A 24,129-nucleotide genomic window follows, 5' to 3' on the forward strand; every position below is an offset into this window, starting at 1 on the left:
TTACTGGTCGTCGCGCATCGCGTCGAGGTTTTGTGTTGCACTCCTGCTCAGTCTTTACCTTGCCGTCGCGCATTGAGCAAGGGTTTTGCATTGCACTCCTGCTCGGTCTTTACTTTGCCGTTGCGCATCGCGCAAAGGTTTTGCGTTGCACTTCTGCTTACCGTCTTTACCTTGTCGTTGCGTTTTATGCCTAGGCTCTTACTTTTGCATGTGTTGTTACTGCCTTGTTAATGCAGATGACGCTCAGGTTGTCGCTCATTGCATACGCGTTTGAGGCATCCTCGTGGAGGATGCAAGAGACATCTATCACTCCCTCTTGCGAAAAGAGTTCAGTCGGGAGCTGGTGATACACCTTCGTCTAAGGAGAGGTATACCTCGCAAGGATTCTGGCTCTTCGTGTGCGCAGTCCTACAGAGTCGACTTGAGATTTTAAGGAGTTTTGCAAAAGCATCAAAGATTGCTCCAAATCGAAGCATTTAGAATGATGTGATTGGCTGGTTCTGCTCGCCTTTTTGGCATATCTCGGGTGATCCTGAATTGGGGGTTTGAGTGAACTTCTTAGCGGGTGTTCTGTTGAGAAGTCTGTATCCCGTTTATCAAGGCTGGTATCGAGTCATGCGAGATATGTAGATACCCCGATAGCGGATAAGATTCGAGATAATCACATGCATAATGTTGGCACAAGGTACTGTTGTTTCAAAAGATAAAGTAAAGTTGATAAACTTTACATCTTTGTGAAACACTCCTATTGAGGCTTCTATTGAGGAGTTATACCCCCTTCATCCTAGAGTACTTGTAGTCGTGCACGACACGTCTAGTATTGCGATGATCGAATGAGACGGTTGTGCGACCTCGAACAGTGTTAAATGACAATGTTGTAATCACATAAATGGTCTCACATTCGCCTTCACAGGCAAGATGCTCGAGTGGTTTAAAGACCATAGCATAGGATGGGTCGTTAGTTAAGCAACCTCTAACGCACACATTCGCTTTTGGTTGTTCTGTAAACGGAGAGCACAGAGCGGTACAAAACTCCAATGGACAGGTTGTTAACAACCACCCCACGGGCAATGATCTGGCCTCCCCAGTCATTGGAGTTAAGGGGAAAGGGGCTATATTAGTTAGCTCAACACTTTTGCAGAAGTTGGATACATCTGTGGCACTGCTTTTCAGCCTCTGGGAAATCCTCTCTCGGTTAAAGTTGTCCCCTTTGGAGTGGACTCAACTAGCTATTCGGGTTATTGAAAATACAAAGAATAACAGACGCCCGAACTAGTCTCAGTCTATGTCACAGGGATTCGGCTAACAGGGTGTCGCACCCACGTTGACACGACTCGACGCGGTTGCGGGTGCGGGTGCAGCACCGGGTGCGGTCAACGCGATCCTGGGTGCGTTGACAGCACCCAGGATCATTTCGGTCCATTTTTTTTAAAAAAAAAATGCCCTATGAAATGGGCTGCGGAATTAAAAAAAAATTCTGATGGCAGCTGCTTGCATACATGTAAAAAAAATGCCCTATGAAATGCCCTATATATATACACATTTTTTCCCCTGCTGCACCCGGGTTTTTTGGAAGTGTCGAATCCCCGCACCCGCACCCATGTGACATAGGTCTCAGTTGTTTCTATGTTTTGTCTGCGCGTACCCGCAGGCCAGTAATATCGAAACATAAAGTTTGTTCACACTGGTCGATCGCTTGCTTACTCGGTAGTTCAGTATGCTACTCGTTGAGTTATGCACGCCTGTCAAGGCATTACTCTAGTTGGTTAAACTGCTTACGCAGTTCATTGCGGAGTAATAAGGAGCTTCTCATACTAGTTAAATGCTTATAATAATAGCATTATGTCAGCTGCTACATATTAGCATGTGACTTGCTTTACCCCTTGGTAGAAATGGTTGGTCCTTATTACAGCGTAGCACTTGTTGGCTTGCATCTCTTATGATTGATGTGATTGCATACAGCTCGTAATCTACGAACCGGTGGCAACTAGGATTGATGTGGCCGCTTGTCTTATAAGCTGCTTACATATTGTGATATAACTGATGTCGTATGATTGCTTATGAATGGCTTGTGATGCAATAGTTTATGCCTAATAATTAATTTAATTACTTGTTGATGGACTAAGCCATTTTATGGTAATTATATGTTTTACAAGTGCTTGTCTTATTCAGTTATTTGTTTGGCTGTCTGATAGAGTTAGTTACTCTTCGCCTATAAAATCAACTGGATTGTCATATTTGTGTGTTCTCATGTGTCGTTTACGCATGCTTTGAGGTCCTATTTAAAGATTGCAATATTCTTTGTGGCAATAATACAATGCGTAGGATTATATGTTTCTGTGTGGAGTGATACGATGCATATTGCTGAGATACATGTTTGTGCCCATATTGTGGCTACTAACCCCAAGGCAGTCAATGGTTCGGAGCAGTCGATTATTGATGCATGTATCACTGAGTGAGGTGTCTGTCGAGGACCTGATCTCCAAAGGATTATCTGCGAGGGCGTGTATGATCAAGACCAGGTATCCAGCTAGAGCGATAGAATCTCTGTGAGGATGTACACTGTCCACAAACGGGTAGCCACAAAGACGGTGAACTCATGTGAGGAAGTGTATGGTCCAAGACCAGGTATACCCTCTGGGGCGGTAATTCCTTGTGAGGTCGTATATCTCCCGGACCGAGCGATCTGACGTGGATCTTGTGTTTTTGCTTACCATAAAAAGTTATGGTGAGTTGTGATGATCTTCTGAGATTGTTTGTGATAGCCAACTATGAATTCATAGTTTCGGCTTTCTGTTTTAGCATTGTGTGAGAATCAGATCGTTAGCGATTTGAGTTAGTGATCATGTTTTAGACCTTCTACGGAAGGGTGGGCTTTTCTGTGAAAGTATGACGCCTTAGTGAGTCATAACCGGTGATTGTTGGACGCGTAAGGCTTTGAGAGATGGGAATAGATTAAGCTTGTTCAGGACAAAGCGTTTGTTAGAAGTCGAGAGAGCGACAAACGATGTCATGATACTGATTCAATGCAGAGACCTCGTTCTAGGAACGAGAACAAGCTAGTTGTGTAGTGGTTCACAACCTACGATCAATTGAATCGTAGGTTGCGTTTGTCAGTTGCACTGCTTACTTGCTTTAAACTGCTTAGTGTTTGCACTACTTACTCACTTGCACTACTTACTCGTTTGCACTGCTGACTCACTTGCACTACATACTCACTTGCACTACTTACTCGCTCGCACTACTTATTTGCTTGTACTACTTACGCGTTTGTACTATTCACCTGCTTGCATTGCTTACCTGTTTAACTGCATATCTGCTTTAAACTGCGTAACCTACTTAATTAAATGTACTTAATTCAGTTTTCTGTAGTCTCTCTTGTGCACCTACTAGTTTTTCGCGAAACTAACCCATTCTATGGGTACAGGTGATGATTAGGTACACTACGGGCGATGGCACGATTGCAAGATGGCTTCAAGACTTCTTCTTCCTGCTCTTAGCTCGTGTCCTGTACGTTTTGGGTTTGTAACGGATTTTCCTTGGGATAACCGAATTTTGCGAGTTTTGGTTCTTTTAGCTAACGTGCCCACGGTTGTCAGTTTGCCTTATGATTTAACAAAAAAATAGTCTTCCAGTGATTTCATAAACAAACTCTAAAGGAAATAGATTTTTCCTAGTCTCTTGCCTGTTTTCTAAAAAGTTCGCAAGTTTGAAATTTTCGGGTGTTACATAATCCACTCATTAAGTTCAACAAAATTCGCATGTTTAAGCTCATTATCATGGTCTTCCCAATCAAATTCAACCCTCTTTTCTCAACTTTTTATTTTCTCAAACTTTTTTTCCTTTTCAATGCTAGCAATTTTCCAAGCATAACCAGAAAACCTATAACATTCCAAGATTTTGCCTCGCTAGATATAACGGAGACCAATACTTATGAATACACACACCCCAATATAGGCTAGATTACACAATAACAACCCCACTATATTTACTTCGTAACAGCTTGGAGAGGCAGGCACATCCTTTACAACCTCATTATATTTACTTCGTAACAGCTTAGAGAGGCAGGCACATCCTTTACAACCTCATTATATTTACTTCGTAACAGCTTAGAGAGGCAGACACATCCTTTACTACATGCAGCAAAATTGAATCAGGTAACATCAGAAACGATACCCAGCTAAATTAATGAGCCTGGTCTGAATGCATGACTTCATCCACTCCAGACATGAGTTCTGACATCTATATCTATCAGATCATATTCTCACTATTAACACAATGTAAAAATTAGCTTGGATCCAGTCTGGATATAATTGCATTCTTCCATTAATAAGGCTGTTTCACACTTTAAATAGATCTATGACTAGATATATTAGTATCAAGAACGAACGCAGAAAATTTTGTTTTATTAGATTCATAACCATCATCTTGTGTACATGTTAATATACAACACAATGTACAAAGAAAACAGAACATAACCACAGTATTTTCACTTTAACAATTTTAACTTACAATAATACAAGCTACAGTAGCATCTTGTAATTAAACATTATCTTTCAATAAGCAGAAAGTCCCAAAAGTAAAAGTCAAAACTCATCAGTGCGAGAAGCAGTACACATTTTTAGCCCAAATGGTTAAGCACTGTTTCAAGCATACCTTATTTGCAACCTCAACATAAAGATATTCATCACTAAATGGTGCCATGTGTATCCTACAAGAGGAAGCAACAAAAGCATCATTTGACAACCGCAAGAAGGTGAAGTTGAGTTGAATTTAGTGAATATTCCTAACAATTACAACGGTTTGAACAAATAAGATATGCACAAAGCCACCGTCAGCAGGGACTTTGATGATGGAGAAAAACAAGAACTTGAGTCAAGATCTATATGGATGACGATTTACACTTCACTTGATATTGAGCCTTTTTTCTATTTTTTTACAAGCAGCATCTCAAATATCCATTATCAAAGTCATAAGAGAGCAAGTGATGAGAATTCTCACCCAAAGAGAATAATTCCACAAAGTCAAAGTCAGCAGGGACTCTGATAATCGAGAACAGCAAGAACTTGAGTTATCGTCTATAAGGATGACGATTTATACTTGATATTGAGCATTTTCTTCTATTTTTTTAAAGGAAGCAGCATCTCATATGTGACATGTCCATTATAACAGTCACAAGTGAGAAAATGATGAGAAGGTTTACATGCATATGGGAAAATATAAGATGGTTCTTTACCATGATACCATATGGTGGTACACAATCTTGTTTGTATGAATCTAACCACCAAATGATAGATCTAACTGACAGATGTGTTTAGCATGGTTTATTTACTGTGTTAGAAGGTTTTTATCATGTCTAACACATTGTAAGATCCTATTTATGAAAATGATGAAGATCAACAGCTCACAATTCATGAAAATAAGAGTGATCTAGAAATGGTATAAAACATCATATTTCAGTTAACTTAAACACATGGAAATAGTAAATACAACATGTTAAACATGATCCAAAGGTTAGATTTTGCATTTGGAGCTTACACATATGTAAATCAAGAGTGTACCACCATAAGTTATGGTGGTCCAATACCACCATAAGCTATATATATATATACACACACTTTTGTTATTGTATTCATCATGTTTTATTTGCTAGGAATTGGTTGTTAGATCGTGTTTTCTGGTAAAAAAATATGATTTATGAGCGCTGATATTTATGAAATTTTTGAATCGTTGAGTTTTTAAACCTTATACAAAGCTGCTTACATGTCATGTTCTGATGATCCAAAAGTTGATTCTATATAAATTTAAAAGATTAGGACAACCACCATTAGAGAGAAGAGAGAAAGAGAGGAAAAACACTGTGTTTCATTGAAGAACAATTAGATGGATAGTGGATACTGGATACAACAATATATGGGAGTCAACCTTAGTTGTCAAAAGTTCTGTCTAGGCCTAGGCGCACGGCCACTGCCTAGGCTCATGGGTCTAGGCTGTAAGGCCTTGTTTTTTGACCTAAGCTGCCTAGGCAGTCCAGGCCCAGGCCGTAAGGACATGACTGCCATTTTTTTGTTCCCTTTCTTTCCTTTTTCTTCCTACTCCCACCTCAAAAGCTTTCTTTTTTTCTCTCCTTTTATTCTTCTTTTGCTTTTCTTTTTTACCTTCTTATTTTTTCTTCCTCCTTTCACCCCTCCGGCTTCGCTTTTTTTTCGTCTTCCTTTTTTCTTTTCTTTTTTTTTTCTTCTTCTGTCTCATCTAGGCCCTCCACTCTTATTTTTTTTCTTCCTTTTTCTCCCTTTTTATATTTTTTTATCCTTTTTTATTTTTGTTGTTTACATGTATGCATGTATTTTTGACAGACACATATAAAATCTGTTTTTCAGTTATCTATTTATCTATCTATATATAGGGTTAATCTAACATTATGTTTAAAATTAGATGGATTCAATCTTATTAAAAGGACTAAAATATGCTTCAAAGAAGGCATTTTTAAAAATATGTGATTACTTTTGGAGGTCAAAAAGGTAAGTTTGATAGATTCATAAAGTTGTTTTTTTGAAAAAGCTGTTTGACATTTCAATTCTCTCCAAGTTCGAAAGATCTATCATGCTCATAAAAGTAAGCACGCATTTTCAAAAGTACCATTCTTTTAATGGTTTTTTAGTCATTTTAATAAGGTTGAATTCTTCTAATGTTAAACACAATTAGTTCAATGTTAGATTAACCCATATATATATGAGAACGGGATTTATCCTATCCCTTTTTTTCTTTATGTCATCATTAAGACCCTCCAAATATCAAAGTTTTAGGTGTGTTTTATGCTCAATTTGAATCATTAGATATATTTATCAAAACTTATTTATTGAGAAACAAGCTTTGTTTCAAATTGATTTGATGTACAAAAGTAAACATCTTATCATGAAATTTTAGTACAATATTAACCGATGATTTGTTTACCTCTTTAAAATACACATATGAGCATAAAGATGCTTAATCAATTACATGTTCATTCAGCAACAATCATAAACATAGTTAATGGTTAAGATCGATTATTAGACATCTAAAAACTATGATTTTTTGAAGGATCTAACTCCTAACAGTGACCTAGCAAAACAGGGGCAGGTATGTATGAATGTATATAGAGTAACCGGATGGTGTGCCCCAAGTTTTGGTGTATGTACAATATTATGCAATTTCATGAATTTTCTGACATGTTACACTGAATTACACACTTCATCCATAGTTACAATCATATGTTTGTTATTAAATTTAGCTATTTATTGTAAAATTTGTGTTTTTCTTAATGTTTTATTTTTTGGTCCCGCCTAGGCCGACTATTCCTGCCTAGGCTACAACTAGCCTTTTTAAGGGTCTTCCACCTAGGTTCTGACTAGTGCTTTTGACAACTAAGGAGTCCCCTATGGCTCACTAAAAGACAAAAAAACGTGCAGTTTACAGCAATCCATGGCTAAGCATAAGAATACCCCTATAAATAATAAGATGTGCAAGGAGGGGTAGCACACATCATAGTAATACATATTTACATTCCTCAACAGATTCCTCCTAAACAAACCATGCAGATCACATCTCTAAGGTCAGATTAGAAAAAAAGAACCAAAAAAAGGAAAAATTAAGAAATCAAAGTCGCCCTTCCCTCCTACCAGTATAGGAGGAACCAACCAAGACAAATAAATATATATAGCGATGAAAGCATGCTGAATAAAATATGATAAATGAAACACGTTAAATGGGTTTTCAAGGTTCTCTGGTGTTTTTTCCGCAATTCTGACCCCATAGATGTATTTGAAATGGTCTATTTACTCATAATACACCTGGATCATGCTTTTCACTGAGAAGAAAATGATATTTAGAGCCTCAAGAATTTACAAATATGTTGGGTATGGCACATCAAGTCATGATCCATCTATCCATGGTATAAAATCAAAAACCTTGGACTTGAGCATGCATAAAAATAGGTGGCAATCCTTTTAATGTACCTGTTGGAGTTCGGACCGACAACATATCACTTATGACTTACATCATTATTTTAACAAATTATCCTAGTTTGACTATAAAAGCCATTATTTTTCAAGAAAGAGCAAAAAGAATGTAACATTGAATCCACCTAGGTTTAGCCAATGAAGTACTGAACATAACAGATGTCAATTAATGGTATCAGGGACAGATTTGGTACTATGCATGAGATACAAGATTATTGTGATTTGTGGCCTCGAAAGTTCCACAACCAATTCCCTCTGCTTGACATTATGAAAAAAGTGCACCAATGCTGTCAAAGAACAATTTTCAAGTATAGGATGGCAGTCTAATATGATAATAGGTGAGTTAAGGTGAGCATCTATGTTTCACCATCTAGAAGTCCTTCCCTGCTTGAAATCATCTTAAATATTCCTTCAACATATATATATATCATGTATTTTCTCTGTACCATTAATTTTTTTTCTTACTCATAATTATCAGTCTTTATTATCATAACTATGCCATATCAATAAGCTCCAACAACTAATTCCCATTGAAAAATGTAATTCACACAAAGTCAAGAAAAAAATAACAGAAAACCACCTACAATTATTATCATACTTAAAAACCACGACTATAATTCCTTCCTTACATTACAATGGTCCAAAATCACGAACAGTATAACTGACAAGAACTAAGAAGAAAATGAAACATCACCAGCATATCATGGTTGCAAGATTCCTCCCTTAAGCTAGAAAAAAGACTTAAACCATTCTTTTGGATTTAAATACAGGCAATGATCAATTAATTGCAGGAAAATCTTAAATAGAAAACATTGGATTTTCTTTAGATTAACAAAGCTAACCTGCCAAGTGTTGGAAACATTTTACCATTTGGTACAAGAAAACGGTCTCTTGCTATCACATACGACTCCAACATCCTCTCATTGACTAATAAGGTGCCTGTTATACATCATCTTAGCTGTAAAAATAATCTAAAAAATAAAAGAATATTACTAGTACAATTGGAACCACCATAATATCAATGTTGTGTGAAAGCCAAACAAGAATTCCTGATTAAAATTAACCAAAAATAAGCCTTTTAAAGTCTTAAATCTTGCAAGAAAACATACAACGAGGCAAGAGCAATCTCATCCAGGTAAGAGGATACCACTAGGTAATACAGAAGTGCAAAATAGTGTCTATGTAAGAGCACTGACAACAATGTGCTGTCAGATGCAAAGCCTCTTCTGCTAGAGAGGAAGCATCAACTATAAATGTCAGCCACAAGAACATGGATGTGGAAGTAAAATGGTGCATAAGAAACGAAGGTGCATTATATTCATGCTAGCAATCTACAAACAAGGGTAATATCACCTATAACATCACAAATATCCTCACTATCTACCGATATCACAGGACGTGCCGTTTTGGCCATGTGCCCCTGACTCCCTGATGATATAACCAAACACAAAGATACACTGATATGGACACCACATATTTATATATCAGAACATCAAAAACATTTTTTACTGATTAGAAAAGATTAAACGAAACTCATGACATCGTGTCCTACTTTTCAAAATATTTTTGAACTCGCATTGCTTCCCATATCTTTATGACATAGGTATATATACAAGATTCGTGCTATTACCAATTAGAAAAAGTGGTTATGTAAGAGCACTGGCAACAATATGCTATTAGATGCAAAACCTCTTCTGTTAGAAAGGAAGCATCAACTATCAGTGATAGTCTACGAGAACATGGATGTGGACATAAAAGGGTTCATAAGAAATGATGATGCATATTATTCACAGCAGTGATCTGCAAATGAGGGCATATCACCCATAAACATCAAGAATAGCCTCAATATATATATGGTTCCTGGTATTAGCAATTAGCACTGTAACCAAGTCAAAATATACTTATGCCAAGATTCTAGATATCTGAACTAGAAAAAGTTATTTGAAGATCCAAAAGACTGCAAAGTACCCTAACTTTATCTCAAATAATGAACTCAAAATTTGCTTGATTAGAAGCCGCTTTGTTAAACGGTAATATGAATTTCTTATCATGATAGTACTGAATTCAAAAACAGAAGCAAAAAATTACTGGAAGTACAAATCAATTAATAGATATTTGAAGGATGCTCTAATTCATGGCACAGACTGCCAACAGATGAGTTGACCATATTTATACATGATACACAACTTTAGGAGGATAAGACACCACAACTTAAAGGGCATTTAGATAATCTTTGGTTTTCTTTTATTGTTAGTTCCTTCTGAATATATGGTACAAATGTAACTTTTGTTGCTTTTATTATGTTATAAAGATTTAAACCTAGGTTACAAGTGATTTGGATCACATGGCATGCCATGACACTATCAGAAACCATGAGTGATTTTTTTAGCTTTTGTTATTGTGATATGATGAAAAACAATCAAACAGGTAATATTGCAATAATATAGAGATATTATCATGATATTTTGAGTATTTTACTTCTGTTATTTCTTTCTATATTTTAGACATGATTTTTCTTACATGATTTTTTCTTCTTTAATTATCTGTATAACGTTTTAAAAACTTTAATGTCTTTTATTTCATTTTTGCAAAAATATAATTACTAAAACCTCTTCTTTTCTTATTTAATGTCTTATTTTTCATATTTTTAGATTTTAAGTGCCTATTGCACAACCCCCGCACATAGTGAGATAGCATGAGACAGCTTTCTCCTTCATTTCCTTCATGCAAAGCAAGAAAAAGTTGGCATCTGGCACCATGTGAAGGTCAAGCAGTTCAAAGGAGATGAAGAAGGCTGCATCCTGATATCTCTTGCACCTTATGTAGATCAAGAGAAAAGAATAAAAGAGAAAGAGACTAAAACACCGCTTATTATAGAGTTTGAAAGCCAATAGCTACATACAACAACTGGTTTAGATAAAGCAGACGATTAAGAGCATAAAATTCATTTGATATTTTTCATTTTATGAATTTGGTTATAAAGTGATTATTCATTCAATCTTTCAATAGAAGAATCACCAAGATCATATTAAAAAGAAACATACCCATAGGCTCAGAGATTAGGATATCTGCTTTCTCAGGCAATTCCACCTCTTCAACTTTTCCTTTAACTACCTGCAATCACAAGAAGCTGCAAGTTCAATTAATGGCAGATACAGTTATTGAACCAAATGAAAACACATAGTCAAGGCAGTTTTATCTTAAATCCAGTAAGAAAACTAACCGTGATTCGCTGCTCCAGTAATGGGTTCCCTGCAATAAGTTTGCGTGCATATTCTACCATATCAGATGCCTCAACAGCATAAACATGCTTGGCTCCAGCCTAAACCAAATAACAAACTTACAAACTCACATATGCATGTGAACCAAAAATATCACAAATAGAATATAGAGATACATAGATATACATGTTTCTACATAAACTTTGCCAAGCAAGAAAACAAACATGCCTGAGCTGCAAACAACGAAAGAATACCACTACCAGCACCAGCATCAACCACTATACGATCTTGAAAATCAATACGGTTTTCAATCACTGCAGCATAATATGTACCTAAAACAGAAAAAAGAAAAGCTAGTAAGGACAACGCAAGACATCCATTAATAGAAATATATATGTGAAATAGAGAGGCGTAAATGAGTCATCTAGAATTGCACAAAAAGGGCATCAACACAATATAAATATGCAGTTTCTGTCAAAAAATGCAGAAAAAAAAACATCAAATTACAGTTGGATAATATAACCTGTCCTCACATAATCTTGCAACATGTTTTGCTGGTGCAGCAGTTGTCCATAGTAATGGAAATACATTTTAGCAGATGCTGCCTCGATTTTATCATCAAACTTGCTTCCATTAGTTGAAACCAATCCTTTATCCAGATGTATACCTGAACAGAAAATACTGTGAGCATGACGGATGTGGCACACCAATTACCAAGCCCAAAAAAATATCCAAGGATCCAATCCTGTAATTTTACAGCAATGCACCGACCTAAAACACTCCCAAAAGAACAAATAGATGGGAAATATATTATAGCGGTGGACAGACCGAAACACATTCATCTTCTACTTAAAGGTATTTAGTCAACCAATATTCCATAGCCTCACAACAAAACGAAAGCCCCTTGGAGAAAATAAAAACCCCAATGTGCTTTTGGCATCATTTAATTGAACGCTACTTTTTATCCACTTGTAATAAAAATATGGCAGTTGAAACTTTTTATGCAGGCTGGCACCACCCATAAAATTATATTAATGATTTTTCCATTCCTTTGTTTTCACACTGTTCTCATCAGGACAGCATTCACTCGAGTAGCACACTTTTACTTTAAAACAATACTGAAGAACGCTCTTTGGTTGTGATACTAGTTCCATGTAAGTTTTAATGCATTGAAGGAGAAAACACCTAGAGCCAAACTAATGACTTGATATCACTCAAATGATACTGGGTGGATTTTTTAGCAACAAATTGACATACCAGTCCCTGCATCACTAGCTATACTCTTCCACTGTTCAAATGCTAGATGGAAAGAATTGCCTTCTTCTTCTGTTCTAAATGTGATAGTAATTGCCCGAGAAAAAGATCTCTGATCAACATTTAAAAAAGAGCCAGATAAAGTGAATGACTGTAAATTCTAATGGCAGAGGATCAATATTAAAAGACATTTATGATACAAAAATATTATTTGAAACACAGAAACCAAATCATTCTGAGAACAATTATCAGCACATCTGATTAGAGACACTGAAACCTATGCAATAGACATGAACGAAAGGTGTCAGATTTCTAGAAAAGTAAAAGCAAAGTGAAGGCAATTAAACATCACAATAGTAAGGAAATTGCAATACAAAAGATCCGTGAACAAATTTAATTTACCACATGCATGAACAAAATCCATACACGTTTGTCTAGTAAAACTATTTTACAAAAACAAAAGTGGCAATTGAAGATGGACACTTTGATCGGTCAATCTTGATTGTGTTCATTACAGATCCCAATTAAAGGCAGAGGTTATTCATCACAAATAGCTTATATGAGATGGTAACAATTGACTACTACAGAAGTACAGATTACAGGAAGATGAATAAGGGGACAAAGCATCACCTAGACACATGGAGCCACATGAAAGCATTAAAAACAAGCTTCTTCGCACCCAGATTGGCTCAGTGAATCAGCAATAGATGGTGTGAATAACCACAAGTCTTCAATGATAATTAATGTCACATGGATGATCCATGGTTCACAAAGTCGTACACTAGTAGACCATGGACTTCTGGACTGCAGAGAGGCAAGGCTCCTAAAGAGCACAACATGTAAAGTTTGTGTGTGTGCAGCGTAGTGCATTTTTGCATGTCATTATATATATATATATATATATATATATATATATATATATATATATATATATATATATATATATAATGATAAGGTGTTCTGGGTGCACATACACCCACCTAGTAGAAACCATAATTTTTTAGCTTTTTCTTGATCAAACCCTACAGATTTGATCTACAAGCATTGAGAAAACAAATTTATGGTCATGATTGTGGGACTGTGGCATGCATGTGAGTTTTATAAGATCTTCAAAGATTAACAGTCTATAATGTACCAAAATTTCATTACTTGAAGAATCAAATTTTATATCCAAAAACAATGTCCAAAGCATGATTACTAAAAAACAAACTAGGATGAATACCTGTATGAGCTTTGAATGAGAAGATGAAGATTACCCCGTGATTTCTAGGAGGTAGGTGTAGGTGCAGGTGAGCACCTTATCATTACTTATATAAAAACATACACGTATACATATTATAAATATATATATATATACATAAATAAACAAATAAAGATTATATATAGCAATGCCTAGGAACAAACAGCATCCATACAAACCATCAGCATTCTGGCACTTTTTTCAAAAAAAAATTGAAAACTGACAATACAGGTGTGAATAAGTATCAGAACTCGGATCATCCGATTACAATGTATGAGCAGGTTCTTTTAGGGCTTGAAAATCGATTGTCGAATTTTTTGTTCATATTCAAGACTCGAAAAAAGTCATTGGAAAAACACGACCCAAGTTCCTAACAAAAAGAACATGCCAAACACATCTATGGAATCAGATTTGCGAAAAAAAAAGTGCCACAAATGCCTAGTTCTTAAGCAGTTTATACCTACCAATATATATATATATATAAGTGTGTGTGTGTGTTTGGGTGGGGGGTGGGGGTGGAATATATAGTAGTTCTATACCATGATATCATACGGTGGTACACATTCTTGTTTGAATAGATATAGCCATCAGATGGTAAGTCTAACCGTTCAGATGTGTTTAACATGGTTTATTTACTATGTTAAAAGGTTTTATCATGTTTAATACACCATAAGATTCCATTTTTGAGAAAGTGAAAAATCAACCGCTCACAATTCATGAAAATAAGGGTAGTTTAAAAATGGTATAAAACATCATATTTGAATCAACTTTAACACATGAAAATAATTAATAGAGCAAGCTAAACATGATCCAATGATTAGGTTTTGCGTTTGAAGCTTAAATCTATGCTATGTCACAGGGACTCGGCCAACCGAGTGCCACACCCACGTCGACGCGACGCAACGCGGGTGCACGTGCAGCACCAGGTGTGGTCAACCAGACCCTGGGTGTGGTCAACGCACCCAGGGTCATTTGTGTCCAATTTTTGGACAAAAAAATGCCTGATGAAAAGGCTTAGGGGAGGAGGATTAGGGCAAAAAAAATTGCCCTAATTTTCCTCCTGCCCGAGTTTTTCTCCTGAAGCCTTCTGACGACCCTGACGTCGACGCTGACGCCTTCCGACCTCTCCTGACTCCTCAGGTACTCTCTCTCTCACTCGCTCTCCGTCACTCTCACTACCTCTCTTCTCTTTGTCTCTCTCACTCGCTCTCTTTCACTCTCACTCGCTCTCTGTCTCTCACTCGACCTCTATCTCTTCTCTCTGTCACTCTCACTCGCTCTTCGTCTCTTCTCTCTGTCTCTCTCACTTGACCTCTGTTTTTGGTAAAGTTTTTGGGTATTTATTAGAGGTGGTAAGCAGACTTCAATCTATATAGGCTATCGGATAGATTGATTTTGTGGGTTTTCTGCCTTAGTTTGATTTTGGGTTCTTAGTGCTGCTATTGGGTTGTTTTCAAGTATATTTGGTGCTTCGGTAGTGCTTTTTTTCACAGCATTGAGATTGGTATGATTGGCTGGCTGTTTTTCTCAACATTGAGTGGTATTTTTGGCTGGTCTAATTTTTGTTGAAGGTTTTTAACTTTATTTAATATCGTACTTGTTGTGTTGTTGATTAAATTGTTAGTGTTTTCTCCATATTTGGTGTACTTCCCTTGTTGGTATAGTTGTTTTGTGCAGCTTCCTTATTATTGTAGTTTGGGGTTTGCGGTAGTATGGAGAAGGGAGACTCGATTCAACTCACTCCAGTGAGGTTAGATGGCACCAACTATGGATTTTTGTCTGATTTTGTGACTGGAGTTATTGTGATAAAATATGCATAAAATATGTGATTGGAGTTATTGTGATCTACTTGTCTTGTGTTCGTGAGGAGTGGCTTTGCTGAATTAATATTCTTTTTATTTTGGACTTAGATTTTTTTTCTCAATGAATGAACTGGAGAGGATTTTTTTCTTAATGAATGGACTGGAGAGTTTTTTCTAAATGAATGGAGACTTAGAAAAAAAAATCATAATGAATGAACTGGACACTTAGAATTTAGAGATGTGATTTTTCTGATTTTGTACCTGTTTTGTAGATTTTGTTTATGTTATCGATCTTTCGTGGTTCTCTCTCTCTCTCTCTCTCTCTCTCTCTCTCTCTCTCTCTCTCTCTCTCTCAACGAACTTTTTCAGAAAAATATCATTTTTTATTGTGCATGATCTCTATTTTCTGACTTTGCTGATTTTTATTGCTTTGCACTCAATGTGGTTTTTACTCTTTTTTATTTCTCACATATCTTTGTTTTCAGTTGTCGTATTTTGATTCATGTTTTGCACTCAATATTATAAAGAGAAACAAACTCATCAGCAAGCGTGCAGAGGATTTAGTATATGTTCATTCAAATCTTCGACTACTTTCGCGAACCAATAATGAATACATATACTAATTTGCTCTCTTAGTTATTTGACTATTTCTTAGTTTTTCATTTAAATATACTTGTATTGTATTTAAGATTTTCAAATTAGCAGACAAGGAACATCCAAATTTTGGGATGTAAACTCAGAAGAGTGTGACTTAGAGGGAGAGCATGATTTCAACATTGCAAACATGGATTTATTTGAGCTCAGTCTTCCTTCTTATGATGCATTTGATGATGAAGCAGAAAATTATTAAGATCCATTACTTCATCGTCATATACATTGTAGGATATACTTTTGGTATGTAATTTAATTCTTTTTTGCTTTACTTATTTGATTATTTATATAATATATTTAGGTTGATTTAATTGTGGTGTTAGTTTTTATGATATAGAATAGAATTTTAGAATGTTAATTTGATTTATTGCATGCATGATGAATGATATTATGATAATTGTTTTTTATTTCATTAGTGTTACTATTGTTAATTGTTAAAACTTCAAAATTATATATATATATATATATATATAATTTTTTATATTTTTGCCCTCCCGCACCCCCGCACCCCCGCACCCAAGGTTTTTTAAAGTGCCGCACCCGCACCCATGTGACATAGAATCTATGTAAATCAAGTGTGTACCACCAAAAGCTATGGTGGTATATATATATATATATATGTGTGTCTGTGTGTGTGCGCGCACCTACACTCGCCTAGTTGGAAATCATGGGTGCAAGCTAAATTCGCTTAATCTAATCCTGTAGACGCATTCAACATAGTTTGTTTGCTAGGAATCGCATCTTGGATCATGTTTTACAGACACTAAAATGGTATTCTTCAAGTCATTGAATTTTTGTACATTGTAGGCCATTGATTTTTAAACCTCTTGAAAAAGTTGTGCATGCACATCACAACCACATGATCCAAAACTCATTTTGAACTAAAAAACGTATGTAATGATATCTGTAAGCATTAATCAACAAAAGAACTCAAAAACATGAAAAAATGTGATTTTATATATGTATATATATATGTACCCATCTCTTTATAAAGTTTTTGTTGCATCTATCATACCCTGCCCTACCCTTGTTGCATCCGTAGTTCTGTACCTATGTGACATAGTTGGAAAGGAAGTGAAACCTATAAGTGTAAACTTTGGAATCAAATATATCTACACGGCAATCCAAGTTTGAAAATTTTTTAACAAGTTGACTTCCAACATCCTCACACAAACTGCAATTTGGCCTACAACCTGAAGCAGTTCTCCTATATATTACAAGATTTTTTCCAAATCTATCCCTGCCCTTATAAGCCAAAGCCAAATCCTTAACTGCCTTATGGCTATTTTCGAAAAGTCCCAATCTTTCAAAACATTGAGACTGATTCAGCCTTCCCACAAATGCCATCTGTTTAACTACGGTAAACGGTTGACCAATGACCGCATTGGGTTAAGGTCTATGTCACATAGGTGCAGGTGCAGATGCAGATGCATGCAGATGCAGATGCGGCGATTTAAAAAAACTTGGGTGGTGCAGGTATATATATGTATGTATATGTATGTATATATATATATATTAACAGTTTTAAGTTAACACTACGTATATGTGTGTGCATTTATGTATTTATATACATAATATAGATAAAAATGGACTTGATTAGGGTTAATTGAATCTACTTTTGGATAGAAATGGACCTCTGTGTGGTGGACTTCACCTAACACAAAGGAAGCTGTGTCCAAGTGTCGCACCCGTCTGGGTGCGGGTGCGTCTGGGTGCGGGTGCGACGCGGGTGCGGTACTCTGTTAGAAGAGTCCGTGTGACATAGGTTAAGGTCCAAAAATTAATAAAGCACCCTTACCTTTACTTTCTCCATGAACTAGCATATACTCCATTGCCTCTCGCGCATTACCTCTCATTTTCCCAGGCATTTTCCCGGCCCCTTCTCTGGCTATACCTTTTCATTGTCACCACTTTTTGCCATTTAACTCTCGTTCTCAGTGCGTTTTCCGGTGTCTTCTCTAGCCTCTGCTTTTAAACCCTTTGCAGTTGGTTTTACAGCCGCATTATTGATCTTAAAGTTTTGCTCTTAGATTAGCTCATGCTTGAAAGCAAAGGAATTAAGAGGTACACGTACAACTGAACAAGCATGTCATATTTCAAATTCCTTTTCCTTGAGTGATTGAATTTCTTACCTATGGTTTTGAAATTCAGATTCTTTGCAAGTATGATCATTCTTGACTGCACTAAGGAAAGGTTGCAACAGCCAATTTCCTGCAAAGTCAAAAAAATCAACTTTGGCCAGAGGCATTCAGAGCTATTGCTCATCAGGCCTGAGCAATAGTGCCAAATAAACCAGAAAGTGGCTTTCAGACACACTCCAATTCATTTTTGAGTTCCTACAACCACCTGCAACCAAAAACATTAACCAAAATGGCAAGATTTCGGAAGTGCTCAGGTTGGAATCTTGAGAGCTACTCGTAGAATAAGATCCAAAGACAATCCTAATTTTGGGCAAGTCTGAATCCAAAATATGCGATGTATCAGAACTGAATCAGGAATCTGAATAGCAAATAACAATATTGGAATGAACAGAGAAAAGGTCCTCCATTATCATTTTTTAATTCACAAGTGTAAAATGGTAAGTTGTCCAGAAGTTAATGCTTTCTGTTAACTACATTAACAACAATTAGCCTCAAGGAATATTGGGAGGGTTACTTAAAAAATATGGAATTTCTTGGAAATAGCCATAAGGCAGGGCCAGATAAGCCTTTGGCTTATAAGGCAGGAATGGATTTGAAAAATATGCTATATTAAATTGGTAGTGTCACCAATTATAGAGCTACGAATACATGGGCCATATCTTGTTTCCAGCAAACAAATCTGTATACACTGGCCATTGGCTGTTACTCAAGTTCAAATATGGTTAACAGATACCATAATGATGAGCTTTTATGTCACTAAATGATTTTGTTAATTTTATAAAAAACTAGAGAATTGATGACCTCCCTTTAATCAATTCACTCAGCTGAACCTAATATCTGAATGATTCTCCGAAGATTATTAGGTATGCAATAGAAGTAATAGTGGCTGCCGCATAAGTCCTCCAAGAAGAGATTAACAAAATTGATCATTCTTTGTAGTTTAGTTAGTGTGCAGAGGATTGAGCAAGTGTCAGTTTGACACCCCCATGATGCTAGATATGAAGCATCAAAATTCCATTTCTATCTAAATTTCAGACTCCATAGTAATTCAAGCTTGCATTAGGTTTTTCATTGTTCTTGTTTCTAGTCTTCGGAGTGCCATATTGAGTATGAATCTCCTATTGGAGGATAGGAAAAGAATTAGACATATTTTCATAGACTAGATCAGGGTTACCGGAAGCACCCATAGAAATGGGGAAACGTGTTTCCCCGAAATGTGTTTCGGAAGTGCAAAACACAGCTGCAAAATGTGTTCTTGACTCGTTGCTATATGTTTTACACAATTCTGAAACATGAATTTTTCTTGATGTATTAATTATTAAATGCTTGCAACAGGATGCATTTGTTAAATGGTTGCACTTGCATATATGATTCAGTTTTGATATTAATAGATCAGCTTTAATGTTATCTACTCATGTTTTATTTTGTCGATAACATAATAAATTTTATATTTCGTAAATTGGAAAAATTATAATTACATTTTCACTTCTTGTTTGATTCCTATTCGCTTCCGGCTCGAATCCTAGGTCGCTTTCCTCTTTGTTTCTCCTTCAAATCTTGGTTTTTTCCAGGTTCGATTCCTAGGTCTCTTCTAGTTCACTTCTCTTGTTGCTTCCGAGACGATTCCCGGTTCACTTCTAAGTTGTTTTTCACTTCCCGCTTCTTAAATATTTAGTATCTCGCTTCTCGCTTCCCGCTTCCTCGATTGGCAACTTTGGACTAGATGTTCATTAATGAGTATCGTGCCTTCAGATAGGATGTACAAGTAATTAGTGTTTCATGTTCGGCTCTATCAACTGAAAAGCACTATATGGTAGTTGGATAATGCCTTGGATCACAGGTTTATCTCATTTTTTCTGATCACATCATTTGTGCATGCCTCAAATTTTGTCAGTCTTTATTAAGGTTTGTAACATTTTGTGACTACCATTTTTTTCGGAGACAAGCCTGCTTTATTTGTCTAAAGCATTATAGACAATGGATAATACTAATATAACCTTCTTTTCCTCAAAAGTTATAAAATAAACAGCAATTAACTTGCATATACCATTTCAATGCCAATCACATTACTTCAATAACCAGTACAAGTGTGAATCACGAAATCGCTATCATCTATAATTGTATCAGAATTCATTGAAAGTTGTTCAGCATATTTCACCGGATAAGTATTCCTAAGCTGAAAGCTATTTTGTCTTCTGGGCACCAAAGAATTCACCACCAAGGGAATACCAACATCCCATACCACTGTAGCATCTTTTCTAATCTGTTTGCAACTATATGGTATCAGGACCAACCAAAGAAGTTATCATGATGGAAGACAAGGGGATAAATATAAGAAACATAGGAGTTACATGTGTAAGCGCTCTTCAACATCAATGCTTCTGCTTAATGCATCTGAAATCAAATAGAATAATTCCGCCTAGAGAGTATAAGCAAAATCAGATGGAGTCCTTAAAATAGATAATTTGTTGGAGAAACACAATTTATATAACAGTCCAATAGCATGAACAAAAATATGCAACTCAAAGAAAGCCTGCAAGGGCAAGACATCATAAGTTCATAACTAGTTAACATTGCACTTACATAAAAAGGCTAGGCCTTTAGAAGAACACTTTCATGTTATTTTGCAGGGAATATTCATCATGTTTGTTTTTTCCTTCTTTATAAGAGTAAATTTGTATTATGGCAATTGATAACTGCAATAGCATTTAGATTGCACAAAATGAAAGCACCATGGAACCACGAGACATTCTTTTAAAGAAAAAAGATGGAACACTTGAGACACGCAGAATACATACCTCTTTCAACTTATTGGACTGAAGGCTTTCACCTATGCATATTGATTCTAATGGGCTTAAGCTGAAAAGCTGCCAAAAACATGCAAACAGTTCACACTAAATTCATTTCCCTATCTAAGAAACCACATGTTATGAATAACAAACCAATTACATGTGTTCAAAAGACGGTATTTATTAAATTACAGTTCTACCTAACTAATCTTCAAACAGAGCCAACTCATTACATGCCTAGAAAATATTCACGCTAGGGATAGGGTGACATTTATATTACTCAAACAAAATGTATATGCTAACACAGTGGTTTCCCTATTTTAATCTTTCTCTTATAACTAATTTTGGCATGTCATTGGTACTCCAACTCTAAGGGAATGATACTATGACTTGTAAATTGCAGCTATTCACACGAACAATTGCAATATATATTGATGATGTTTGTGATGATGTGATTCTACAAAATAAATAATTCAATTTTGACTCCAAGATACTGGTAACATAGAACAGAGTGACCAGTTCATTTGTATGACTTGTGCACCGCTCATTTCATAGATACACATGCCTATCCATAGGCAGTGTGGAACAGAAAACATTGGGAAGTGGGATGAGATAGAGGATTAAACATCACAATGTCTTGCCTCACAAAAAAAAGAAAACTCATCACCAGTTCAATTTGGTAATGACAATTTCTTTATATACCGCATCATCCTTGTTTTTTTACAGTACATGAAAAAAAAATGACTACCAAATATTCCTCGTACAGCAGCTTAGACCAAGAGGGTAGGTGCCATGAGGATGGCCTGCAGCCTTATGACTAGCCTGCAGCCTCTCAAGGGCTTGGTACAACAAGATCGCTCCCAGTGAAACAGCCATGTACTTGATAAAGAATGTGATAAAAATAGCATGTTTGGAGAGTGAAGAAAGAGATTAAAACTTATGAAGCCCTCTTTAAGATGGAAACTAAAGCTGAATTATCATCCAGATAATTAGAATAACTTGCATAAAAACCATCAATCACTCAAGTAACTCTCTTAATTTCCCTATGGTAAAATTATCCTTTTTGCAAATACAACTTGATTTATGTGCTGATCGATCTGTGACCGAGCATGCCTTTTTCTTACCATGCTTTTCTGACTAAATGGGTGATGTTACACCTTAATGATGCATTCCATTTTATGAACAACTTGGTTATGGGAATGTCATGCTTAGGAGCTGTCATTCATGGTATATCTACATGCACTATTCCACATTTGAAATAGAAATCAAGTTTGGTGGCTATTAGGCATCCATGTCATACATATACTCCTTCGAAAACCCCATGCCATATCCTCACACACGTTATCTTGAATAAAGAACTGCATTGACGTAGTCAATTCCCATGTCCACATAGAATAGATCAGAACCCATGGAATGACCAAGAATGTATTTATTCTTGTTCATGGCAGGAAAATGACACGGATAAGGATGTTTTCATCACATTCTCCGTTAAACCATATATGTGGAGATACAGTACAGTAGTAATTTTACTGTAGAGTATCCATATTCAATGTAGTTGGTAGTATTCAATGCAGTCAAGCTTCTGCCGGAGCTAGATGGTGCAGACACTTTATAAGTTCCAGAAGTTGGCTAAACTAGGTTGGGCATGAATGTGTACTCTGAGCCATCTAAAGCAGAAGGATGCACGAAAAAGGAATGTTTTTTCTGGGTTATATTGGTGAAGCAATGAACGTTTTCTCCTTGTTTGTTCTGCCGTCAATAAATGAAAAAGAAAAATCAAATACTGCATTCTACCATTCACAGATATCTAAAGAAACAAAGAACGACCGGAGCTTCCAATGGAGCTAGATGTCCACTCACTTTAAAGAGTTCTGGAGCATGTTTACACAAGTTGGGCGACCGTAAAAGAAAATATCCGATAAAAAGGACGGATACCCACTGAGTTTTACAGGTGAAGCAATCAAGATTTCCTCTTTTGTTTGTTTTCTAGGCAATCAGCAAAAAAAAGGAAATAAAATTTCCCATCTACATTCTGCCACCAATAGATATGACCAAAAAAGAAACAAGCGAGCACACATACTGAAACAAGCACGCAATCATTTCAATGTTCAGTAACAACGAAACCAACACCGCGACTTGCCCTAAAAGGAAACAATCAAGACATTCCACGAGGAAACCTTTCGTTTCTTCTACCAAACCGAAAGACCAGAAAACCTCAGTGAGGAAAGTGAATAGAATGAGAATCCGTCCTCACCTGAGAGCTCCGCAGATCAAGCTCCAAGACCGCGTCCTCGTTCCCGTGATGGAACCGAAGCCAAGCCCCTTCGACACCGGCACTAAAACGCGCAGCGACGACGGCCTCTGGCTTTCCAGGCGGCGACGAAGAAGACGAGGGCGAAGACGAAGACGAAGACGAAAAGAGCGAGGGCGAAGAGGAAGACGAAGAAGGAGGAGAAGAAGAAGAAGGAGAATGCAAAGTGACGGAGATGTTGGGGAACTCTTGCTTCCTCTCGGCATCGACGACGGGGGCCATCTTCTCCCACTGAAAAAGCGTTTTCCCTCGCTCAAGTTAGGGTTTCTCGCAGGAACGATGGGGCGACGCGGTTTCTCCTCCACTATATACCGTCTTTCCCTCGATACTTCTGCGATGGGCGCTACTGGATACGGCTTAACCGGAGCCGTATGGCGTACTAATGGATCGGATTCTGTAGAACCTTGGATCCGTAGATCCATTTCATGTTTTTCAAATATTGATCTTAACTCGATCTCGAGAAAATATGAGCGAGGAAAGCAAGGAGGCAAACATAAAAATCAAAGAGAAAATATGAGAGAGTTAAAATCTAGTGATATTTTGGATATTCTGTCTTTTCCAATAGAATGTCGAGAAAAAATGAGCCACCGCATTATGTTAACTAAAAATATGTGAATTGGAGCGCGAACTTGCTTTTTTTTTTACAAATTTGACCCATGGATGTTTTCGGCCCATTTGCGAGTAATAGACTGTTGGATCTTGTATTTTCGCAAAAAAACATAA

At 36.5% G+C, this 24,129-nt stretch overlaps 1 protein-coding gene across 6 annotated transcripts in view; it reads right to left on the reverse strand.

Annotated features, from left to right (window-relative positions):
* The window catches only part of LOC149843917 (putative histone-arginine methyltransferase CARM1), a 65,739-nt gene extending 42,073 nt beyond the window's left edge, over positions 1 to 23,666 (reverse strand). For all 6 annotated transcript variants that reach the window (XR_016430938.1, XR_016430940.1, XR_016430939.1 and 3 more), the window contains exons 1-9: positions 23,350 to 23,666; positions 21,105 to 21,173; positions 12,476 to 12,584; positions 11,742 to 11,885; positions 11,447 to 11,550; positions 11,221 to 11,319; positions 11,042 to 11,111; positions 8,840 to 8,936; positions 4,657 to 4,711 (exon numbers count right to left, since the gene is read on the reverse strand). Coding sequence is in view for 3 of the 6 variants with exons in the window: in XM_090000161.1 (XP_089856287.1) it covers positions 4,657 to 4,711; positions 8,840 to 8,936; positions 11,042 to 11,111; positions 11,221 to 11,319; positions 11,447 to 11,550; positions 11,742 to 11,885; positions 12,476 to 12,584; positions 21,105 to 21,173; positions 23,350 to 23,628 (1,026 nt within the window). In the remaining 3 variants the exon portion in view is untranslated. The remainder of the gene's footprint in view (positions 1 to 4,656; positions 4,712 to 8,839; positions 8,937 to 11,041; positions 11,112 to 11,220; positions 11,320 to 11,446; positions 11,551 to 11,741; positions 11,886 to 12,475; positions 12,585 to 21,104; positions 21,174 to 23,349) is intronic.
* Between the last annotated feature and the right edge of the window lie 463 nt (positions 23,667 to 24,129).

The sequence above is a fragment of the Nuphar pumila genome, chromosome 3 (assembly GCF_984573655.1).
Source record: "Nuphar pumila chromosome 3, dmNupPumi1.hap1.1, whole genome shotgun sequence".
NCBI classification, from domain to species: domain Eukaryota; kingdom Viridiplantae; phylum Streptophyta; class Magnoliopsida; order Nymphaeales; family Nymphaeaceae; genus Nuphar; species Nuphar pumila.